Source organism: Garra rufa, chromosome 4, assembly GCF_049309525.1.
Source record: "Garra rufa chromosome 4, GarRuf1.0, whole genome shotgun sequence".
Classification (NCBI taxonomy): domain Eukaryota; kingdom Metazoa; phylum Chordata; class Actinopteri; order Cypriniformes; family Cyprinidae; genus Garra; species Garra rufa.
Window position 1 is genome coordinate 46255026 of NC_133364.1, and position 10941 is coordinate 46265966.

Here is a 10941-nt window from a genome sequence, read left to right on the forward strand (position 1 = left end):
CATGGCCACCTATAGTGGGAAATCTGCTCACCCTCAGATAAAAGTTGATTTCACTTATTCACAATACCTGAAGGGGACATGCCAGTTCAAAAAGTTGTTGTTCAGCATTAGCTTATGATGATTATGTTGAAATCTTATGAATTTAATTTTTTACAATCTGTCTATAAATGTATTACCCTTTTAGGAGTATAAATCATAAATAATAATAATAAAAAATGACTTCAAAGCAAACTTATGGTTTGTTTGTTTGTTTGTTTGTTTCAAGAGTGTTGTGCAGTAGATAAAATGGCTTGTCTTGTGAGGATCTTTCTATGGATAATTCTTTATGTTAAAGGCGATGAAAATATCAGGTGTTGACATCTGTCCATATGTTGAAGAATGCGTTACACACCAGTTCTCTTTTTGATGGTTTCTAACTTATTCAGAAAAACCTACTCAGTGGAACAAGTTTAGAAAAGATGCAGGTATGTAAAGAGAAATTTCTTAGGAAAATGTCTGGAGACTTATGTACAGTACTTTACATCTGTGTACAGAATACCTTCAATATCATTGTCGCTTAAATACATGTAATTGCATTAATTGTAAGAAAAAGTTTAACAAATCTATACAAAATTAATTTGCATTCAAATTCATTTGATTTTATTTAGAGTAGGCTACACTGCACTGTAAAAATTGTTGACTTTTAGTTAGGTGAATAAGTCTAACTATAGTCTTTGGTTTAACTACACAATGAATTAGAACTTGAAAAAAAAGTGAAGTATCTATAAAGTATTTTTTATTGATTTATTTTTTTGCTATATGGACTCTGGAGTTGAATTAATCGTGTTTTATGACTACATTATAATTTCTTATATCCGAATGTGATCACGTGTGTGGACCAAGAAATTTGGCTGCTGAAAATACAATATTTTATTTTAAGTAAAAGATTTAAAATTACATTTGATGTTACCGAACAAAATTCAAATATCCGATCTTGTCATATTTAATGAATATAATCGATATAATAACCACAAGTAATTGTCAATATATCAGCTACCTCTAGAAATAATGTTTTTGTTTTTTTCTTTTGCATTTGAAATGCAAGATGTCCCGTTACTGTTATATGTAATATTTTTGTACTTATCTGGAGTTATTCTTTTTTTTTTTTATAACGTTTATTTTTATTAGTTTTAACGTAACAAAAAAAAAAACAGATCACCAGAGGCATCACATACAAGTATCACAGCGACCGCAACAGGTATTGTATAATAAGCATAAACACCAACATAGGTTCCTTCAAGTCCATGTGATTCAGTCTTTTTAAATCTGTAATGTGCGGCCCATGTATTTCCGTTAAACAAATATTTCACACACAAAAAAGGGGTAAATATATATAAGGGTAGGGGTAAACACTCATTCCAAAGCATTTCCTAGAATATTATAAATTATCTATTTTCTTAAATAAAAACCATCTTGACCAATTTTTATAAAATTTATCCAAGTTTAGTCTAAAGGAAAAGGTGGCGAACCACGCTCTGAATATCGTGTGTAACCAATCAGAATGACGGGCGTGATGTCACGGGTGACCAGGAAGTATAAAAACGTGCGGCGGAACCGGCGTGAGCTTCTGGGAAATGAAGCAAGCGCTCCAGGGATGCCAGAATTATGGACCTGGACGCAGCTTGTGTTCCCGGAGGAGAACGTCCCAGGTTACGTTTAACCATGCGTTCCTGAGTGAACAAGACGCTATGGAAAGGCGGATTATTAAAATTGTCTATACACGCTACGTGTACAGACGGTATAATGCCTGTAGACATAATTGTGTCTACACGTGTTATTTCATCTTCAGAGGTTCTGTCGCATAGACGTGAGTAGGGCTGTCGCGGTAAAGGAATTTCCTTTGCGGTAATTTTGAGTGGCTCAGCAGTGCGATATGCGGTATTATCGCTATATATACATATTTGTGTGTCTGTGTTGCGATGTAAGGTCATACTCAGAAATCAATAAAAACCGAAAATAAATTGCATTGAAACATGAAGTAAACAGTACTTACATAGAAACCTATACATAGTAGCCAAAAAGAAATGCAAATTTCAAAGAAAAATGTCAGACGTACACATGGTACACATTATGTTATCATTACTAACTTATTACTAATTAAATATTCAGTACACATGCATTAAGTGTAAAGCGAGAAGGGCAAAACCTTACAAAAAAAGATAACATGCAAATGTCGCGGTTGTTGCATTCCTCTGAGGTTATGCTCGTCAATAGTGCGGTACTGCTATATTGCGGTTATTGCGACAGCCCCATCTACGAGACATAGAAACTAATGATAACATTAAGGTCCAGCATGAGAGACTGCAACACAAGCACAGGAGGTTCCTGCCTAACCTCGGTCAGACAGAAAGGATGGTGGCTTCAGGCTTTATTTTGGTCCAGATTGAGGTATTGAGAATGCCTTGTCTGGATCAATTCCCTCAAATCTTGCCTCTAGCCCCCAAGAGCAAGATATTCTTACACACCCATCTGTAATTACAGGGCTATTAGGTCAGTTCAGAGCCAAAGAAGGTCACAAGCCAACACTTGAGCACAGAGAGTCATACAACCCTGAATAAAAATTAAGGTTTTGCAGAAAATGGGCTCCCGGAGTACAGTATAATCTGATTATCTGATAAGGACAACAGCTAGATAGATAGACAGATAGATATGCACATCATACAGGTCCTTAGGAAATCACTGATAGGGAAGAGATTTTCCATCAGGTCCTTTACATGTTCTGTCCTGCATTGGGCAGATAATTCTCACAGCAATGTGGAGCATGCATTCAGCTCCTGCAGGAGCTAAACATGCTCCACTCTCATGCCAGACCAGGGGTTTTCAAACTTTTTAATCTTAGGGACCCCCAAATATGATGATTCCTTGCAGGGGACCCCTTTGCCTAAAGTTTAAAGGCACTTGTGTATTTCAAGTATAAATATGTAAACTAAAATTCTGTATTACACAAAGACATTATAATTCATATTTCACAGGCATGCAAAATGGTATTGTTTTAAAAACGATTTATTTTATTAGTTGGCAACTCATTATAGCCAAAAATGATTCTCACAATTATTTTATATTTCATAAAAAAAAAAAAAAAAAAAAAAAAAAATTACATTAACTGAACAAGATAGCTTTTCTAAATAAGGCACTGGTAGATGAAAAGTTAAACCTGGACATTTGTAACATTTGTCGTTTCTCTAGTTTTTTTTTTCCTGTCTTGTATTTATGGAAAACTGCAAAATATTTACATTGAACTGGGTACCTTTTCTAATTAAGGCACTACTAAATTGCTGCTATATTTTCATTAAGTGAAAAGGGAACCTTCTTTTACAGCATTATAATGTGACAAGTTAAACCTGAATAACAGCATTTGCATTACAAACACAATCAAACCAGTTTGAATCATTCACTGATTCAAAACTCCTAATGGGACGGATGAGCTTGGTGGCTTCTACATAGTTTGTCATAACGTGGCTTCATTTTAGTGAGAGCCAGACGCATGTCGCTTTCAACCTCCAGACGGGCTCTGTGCTTTGACTGAAGTACTTTCAGTGCTGAAAATCCAGCTTCACACAAATAAGTTGTGGCAAAAGGTAAAAGACATTTTATTGCCTTCTCTGACAACATAGGGTAGTCCTCTCTCACAGACATCCAAAACTCTGATAGAGGAAGAGATGGGAACCTTGTTTTTCTCCCGCCATCATTTGACAAGTCAATCAGTTGCTCCTTGGCTGCCAGATCCAGATAAGTGCCAACCCCTGGTGCAAATGGGTCCCTGACGAAGTCAAGGTGGTTGTTGTTCAAATAAGGGAAATACTGTTTAAAATAACCCTGAAGATGTGACAGGTGAGACTGAATTATGGGTGTGATGTTGTCTGCAGTGGAGGAGATGCGCTCCTGGTTGTAGAGAGGAAACATTTCTGTTACTCCTTCTTGCAGTTTGCTTTCCCACAGGGATAATTTTTGCGTGAATGCACGCACCTTGTCTTGTGCGTTCAGTATGTGAACATTGTGTCCTTGCATGCTCTGATTGAGGACACTGAGATGCTGGAAAAAATCTGCCATGTATGACAACTTCAGTATCCAAGTGTCATCTTCAAAACATTTGGCAAGTTCTAGGTTTTCATCGGAGAGAAACTCTCTCAGCTCTTTGCGCAGCGCGTACACACGACTTAACACGGCGCCGCGGGAAAGCCAGCGCACCTCTGAGTGGAGCAGCAAACCCTTGTAATCTGCACCCATTTCTTTGCAGAGTAAACGGAAGAGTCTGTGTTTCAATGGGCGTGATTTTACATAGTTCACAGTCTTTATTACATCCTTCAACACTTGATGCAAGTCATCTTCAATGCGCTTGGCCACAAGAGCCTCACGGTGTGGCATGCAGTGTGTGCCAACGGCGTTGGGGGCTTTCTCTTTTATCAGAGTCACGACGCCGCTGTGCTTACCGGTCATAGCGGCAGCACCGTGGGTACACACTCCAATACACCGACACCAGTCTACTGAATTGTCCGTCATGAACTGATCCAACATATTAAATATGTCCTGACCTGTGGTTCTGCCTTCAAGGGGTTTACAGAAGAGAAGTTCCTCAATAAATGTGTCCTTACCGAGAAAACGTACGTAGACCATTAGCTGTGCTCTATTCGCTATATCTGTACTTTCGTCCAACTGCAGTGAAAAGTATTCACTGGCTTGCAGCTGTTCTAAAAGCTAATTGCTCCGTCCATTCAACTGTATGCTAGCTAAACGTTAAAGAGCGCAAAGGATTTTGGGATAAACACATTACAATTAAGTATCCACTTATATAAATCATAAAACTATATATAGATTTGGTCATTAATTATTTTAGGATTGGAAAAAAAATATTGAAAATCATTTTTTGTTTCTGCCAAGTTTTTCGCAGACCCCCTAGCGCTCTCTTGCGGCCCACCAGTTTGAAAACCCCTGTCTTAGGAGACAGTGGATACCCATGCCTGCAGCATCCCATTGCAATTATGACCCCGTACCGCCAGCCTGTTGCAGGTACGATGACTCATTTTGTCTCACACACACACACACACACCCACACACACACACACACAGTTTTGTTTTTAATGTATTTAATGTTAGTATTAACTTTCAATAACATAATAACATGTGCTTAACCCTTGTGCAACCTTATGGACATTTTTGTCCATTTCAGTTTTGTTTTTGTTATAGGTGTGTCTATGTTAATGCCAACTGCATACATTTGGGCTCAATATTTCACCCTCATTTCTTTCAAAAAAAAAAAAAAAAAAAAAAAAAAAAATGTATCCTCCGTACAAAAAATACTCTCACTCAGGACCTTAAGGACAAAAATGTCCACATTGAAACCCATTAAAAACGCAATTTTTTAACCCAGAGCCATTTAACTATAAAATGCTGCAATATTTGCTAATAGGCATTCTGTCATGTATCTGGTCTGTCTTCTCATCATGAACTCTTGCACTACACATTCTGGACTGCAATCCCCATAAGCCACTGCACCAATCACTGCACACAGCTGTTCCTCGTTTTCCACTGAACTGATTGCTGCACACACCTGTTTCACATTTTCCCACATGCATTTAAGCCAAAGACACACACAGCCACCTTGCGAAGTCTTATCATTCCCTATGGTTGTTATTCTAAGCGTTTTCCATGTTTCCATGCTCCCAGGCCTTGTTGTTTCCTTAGTTTATTCCTGGTTTGTTTTGTTTGTCTTATTTGTTTTCTTTGTCACTTTGGACTGCCCTTCTGGATTTCGACCCCCCGCCTGTGTTACGGATTACTCTCTGGATTGTCTTTGAGGTTACTGTTTGCCGATATTTTGACCCTGTCTGTTTGACCACGTCTGTTAATAAAGCCTGCTTGTGGATCCAACCCTGTCGCCCCGACCCCCTCCATGTTACAGAAGACTTCGCCAAAACAGGATCCAGCGGCTTTGTTTCACCCCCAGCATCATCATGGATCCAGTCGACCAACTTCTGCTTCTCCGACAAGGAGATCGCCCCATCGAGGAATATGTTCTCCGTTTCTGTGAGTTGTTGAATAACACACCATTTTTTGATGAAGTTTACTTCAAGGACTTGTTTCGGATGGGACTGAATGAACCTGCTAAATCTATGCTGCCTGGAGGGGAATTCAGATGCCCACTAAGTAGGGCTGGGTATCGAGTTCGATACTTTTTAAGCACCGACCGAATTGTCTCGATACTATCGAGTATCGAAAAAATCATTTTCGTTCGGTACCAAATTTCGATACCCAAGGATATAATCTTGTCAACGTCAGTGAGCTAGAAAACGTGCGGTATCTTTAACGTGCCCGGATCAAATGCTGGTGATTAGCTGTGGCGAGACTGCCTTGAAAATCAATAGTTTACGGCGGTTACGCCCACTCGCCCAGAGCTTGTCAAATGTGAGGCTGTAATGTACACTGTACTTTAAAGCATAGCATAAATTTAACGCAAACGATGTATAAGCGATCAAAAGTATTGCTACATTATGCCAATATTGACGGCAACAGCGTGTGATGCAATATTTGTAAAAAGGTTATCGCGTCCAAGACTGGCAACACGTCAAATATGAGAAAACACTAGACACATTCTGTCGGATACAATTCTGGCGCCTCAGTCTCAATATAGTCTCAGTATAGGTACAACGCGACATACATTCACATAAAACGATAACTCAGCGGCAGAGTTGCACTCACGCAGGGGCATAATTTTCACTGAGGACACGCTTTTCAAAATCCCGTTTGTGTCCTCTGACTTTCAAAAGGTTTTGTTAAAGTAATCTCTTGTATTGTAGAATGCACGCTCATCACCGCCGAGTTTCGCGGGATCGTTGAAACGAAACCAAAAGTAAGAAGCGCACACGCATTTAAAGCAATTTTAATACCCCACGTTTAGAGAACGACTCCCCAATGCGCGCAAATTAGGCTTCATAAAATATTGAAGCTGTTATTAGTATGTGGGCTGACAAATTAGTTGTCTATTAATAGCTCTGTATCATGCTTGAAGATTCGGTCTCTGTTTGCACTTTGAATTTTGAAAGAGTAGCCTATTTTGATTATGGTTGTATTTATTGTCTATACGACTAAGAAAGAACTGTGTCGTTTATTTTTTGTTATTTATAATATATTTTGTCATTTATTTAGATTTTAATCTAAATGCAGTGGTTGCCTCTAATTTAAATGGCTGTACCTATAATAGAGAAAATAAACATCTTGTTCATGTACTCATATTATCATTCATTCTTGTCCCTTGCTTAAGGTGTAAACTAAATATATTAAAAAGGCTTTCAGAATCAGCCCATTTGCTTGTAAAACATCGGCAATCAAAATTGACCATGAAGAATCAATATCTGTCTTACATGCTAATTTTTCTGAAGAGTGATTTCAGGTGATCTTAAAAGGTTAGTTCACCAAAAAAATGAAAATTCTGTCATTATAAACTCACCCTAATGTTGTTCCAAACCCATAAGACCTTTGTTTATCTTCAGAACACAAATGAAGATCATTTGGATTTAATCCAAGATCTTTCTGATCCTCCTATATTTACTGGATATGCATTTTCAATGCCCAGAAAGGAACCAAAAACATAGTCAAAATAAGTCAATGTGATATAAGTGGTTCAATCATAATTATATGAAGCTGCGAGAATACTTCTGTGTGCAAAGTAAACAAAAATAACTTTATTCAAAGATTTATCTATGGGAGATTTAGAAATCCAAAATATCTTCATTTGTAGATAATTAATGACAGAATTTAAATTTTGGGGTGAACTAAACCTTTAAGCAGCAGTGAGCCTCACAAATACTTAAATCTGATTGAGTTAAAACTGTTTGAACTTTATTAAAAAAAACATTCACTGATATATTGTCTTAACTACACTTTGTTCATTTTGTGCTTTTGTTCCTTTGTTTATTGGTCTTAGAGATAAGCCTGATGTGAAAGTGTCACAAACATCCTGAAAAAGTAATCTTGTTAAAATACATTTCTTAAAATAAAAGTATCGAAAAAAGTATCGTTCGGAACCGGTATCGAATTCAGGGTATCGGTATCGGTATCGGTATCGAACATTTTGGAACGATACCCAGCCCTACCACTAAGGGACGTTATTCAGTATGCGTTGTTGCTATGTGGCTCTCCTTTAACTGTGGGTGTTTTGGAGGAGTCACAGCGCAAGATGACCGCCCTTCCAGAGTCTCCGCTGGTTCCGCCCGGCCTTCCAGAGTCTCCGCTGGTTCCGCCCGGCCTTCCAGAGTCTCCGCTGGTTCCGCCCGGCCTTCCAGAGTCTCCGCTGGTTCCGCCCGGCCTTCCAGAGTCTCCGCTGGTCCTGCCCGGCCTTCCAGAGTCTCCGCTGGTCCTGCCCGGCCTTCCTGAACCTCCGCTGGTTCCGCCCAGCCTTCCTGATCCTCCGCTGGTCCTGTCCAGCCTTCCTGAACCTCCGCTGGTTCCGCCCAGCCTTCCTGATCCTCCACTGGTCCTGTCCAGTTGTCATGAGATTCCTGTCTGCCCGGTTCTGGTCAAGGAGGCCATGCATGGACTGTGTGGGTTCCCACCCACCCTCCCTGCTGCTCCAGTTCTGCCACCTCTGTCTCCTGACAGTCCCTCTGCTCACCCACATCCCACCTTCGGTGCAGAGGACTTGCCGTGGCACTGCCAGTCTCCATCGGTGTCCAGACTGAAGAACCCCTCACCATCACCTCCAGTCTCAGAGTCCTGGACTCCACCTCGGCCCTCCGACCCTGCGGCTCCACCCCGGCTCTGTGCTCCCTCGTCTCCGTTGTCGGCCATCGGCCCACCAGCTCCTCCGGGCTCCATCGTCTCTCCGGCTCCGCCCTGGTCAGTCGTCGCCCCACCTTCGCCTCTGGACTCTACTCCTCCGGCTGCGCCTCGTCACTCCGTCCTGCCGGCTCTGTGGACCTCCTCCCTCCCGTGGGCACAGCCTCGATCCTCTGTCACTCCGGCTCCGCTGCGTACCTCCGGACCTCCATCTCCGCCGGGGTCGCCAGAGCCTTGGGTTCCGCCGTGGCCCTCCGGATCCTCTGTGTCGCCCAGGACCATCGACTCCCCGGTTCCGCCTCGGGCTCCATCGGCTCCACCTCCATCGGTCGGCCCCATGCAGGAGCCAACCCTTCCTCCATCATGGCTTCTCCCTCCGTCGGCCCCGCCTCAGTTCATGGTTCCAGTACCCCTACATGGACCTGGTCCTCCATCCCTCCCCCTGTTCCGCCTCCGCTCCACCACCCTCCAGGTTGTATTATGTGGTTAGAGCGTCTGGAAGCCGCTCCTTGGGGAGGGACTCTGTCATGTATCTGGTCTGTCTTCTCATCATGAACTCTTGCACTACACATTCTGGACTGCAATCCCCATAAGCCACTGCACCAATCACTGCACACAGCTGTTCCTCGTTTTCCACTGAACTGATTGCTGCACACACCTGTTTCACATTTTCCCACATGCATTTAAGCCAAAGACACACACAGCCACCTTGCGAAGTCTTATCATTCCCTATGGTTGTTATTCTAAGCGTTTTCCATGTTTCCATGCTCCCAGGCCTTGTTGTTTCCTTAGTTTATTCCTGGTTTGTTTTGTTTGTCTTATTTGTTTTCTTTGTCACTTTGGACTGCCCTTCTGGATTTCGACCCCCCGCCTGTGTTACGGATTACTCTCTGGATTGTCTTTGAGGTTACTGTTTGCCGATATTTTGATCCTGTCTGTTTGACCACGTCTGTTAATAAAGCCTGCTTGTGGATCCAACCCTGTCGCCCCGACCCCCTCCTTGTTACACATTCATTCTATCAGCAAGGCTTCAATTTTTACATTTCTACCATTTTTTACTAGATTGTTCCATTTTTTTATAATTTGGCATATACATAAAAAAAAAATCTAATGCTACATAAAAATATAAATGCCTCAAAATGAATGTTGTTCTTCACTGACACACCGAAGAATCTAATAAGCAAAGAAAAAAAAATTCTGCTTAGCATTTAGTATATGGAAATTACTACTATTTTCCATTAAAAAAATGGCAAATGTTTGGTATCTATAGATAGAACAGATGCTGGTTAAAAAAATTGACATCAGTGAATGTGTATGTGTGTATATATATATATATATATATATATATATATATATATATATATATATATATGTGTGTGTGTGTGACCCTGGACCACAAAACCGGTCATAAGGTAAAATTTTACAAAACTGAGATTTATACATCATATGAAAACTCAATAAATAAGCTTTCTATTGATGCATAGTTTGTTAGGATAGAACAATATTTGACCGAGATACATCTATTTGAAAATCTGGAATCTGAGGGTGCAAAAAAATCAAAATACTGAGAAAATCACCTTTAAAGTTGTCCAAATTAGGTTCTTAATGCATTTTACAAATCAAAAATTACATTTTGATATATTTACAGTAGTAATTTTACCAAAAATCTTAATGGAACATGATCTTTACTTTTTTTTAAAATTTCCTAATGATTTTTGGCATAAAAGAAAAATCAATAATTTTGACCCATGCAATGTATTTTTGCCTATTGCTACAAATATACCCCAGCGACTTAAGACTGGTTTTGTGGTCCAGGGACACATAAATATATTTTTTTATGACAGTTTTTGTAGTTTTTTTTTTTTTTTTTTTTTAACTACTAACCATATTAATAAGTGGTTCTGTTGTAACCAAACAGCTTTGGACCCAAAAGCAGAATACAGACTAAAAATTATGCAAAACTGTTTATAAGGCAATCCACCTTATGAACAGTTAAAATGTTCCTTCCATTGTGCAATAATCTGATATTAATTTGCTACCACCTCCACCTTAATACATCCCTACATCTTCTATACTATCCATTCTGTCATCTACAGCACAACTGTACATACCACTTATTTATTTCCCAAT

The 10941-nt window shown here is 40.1% G+C and overlaps 1 protein-coding gene across 1 annotated transcript; it reads right to left on the reverse strand.

Annotated features, from left to right (window-relative positions):
* Window positions 1–3447: 3447 nt before the first annotated feature.
* On the reverse strand, window positions 3448–4653 carry LOC141332971 (zinc finger BED domain-containing protein 5). Its single transcript, XM_073837930.1, has one exon. It carries the CDS (start codon window positions 4651–4653, stop codon window positions 3448–3450), a length of 1206 nt encoding a protein of 401 aa, XP_073694031.1.
* Window positions 4654–10941: the final 6288 nt, after the last annotated feature.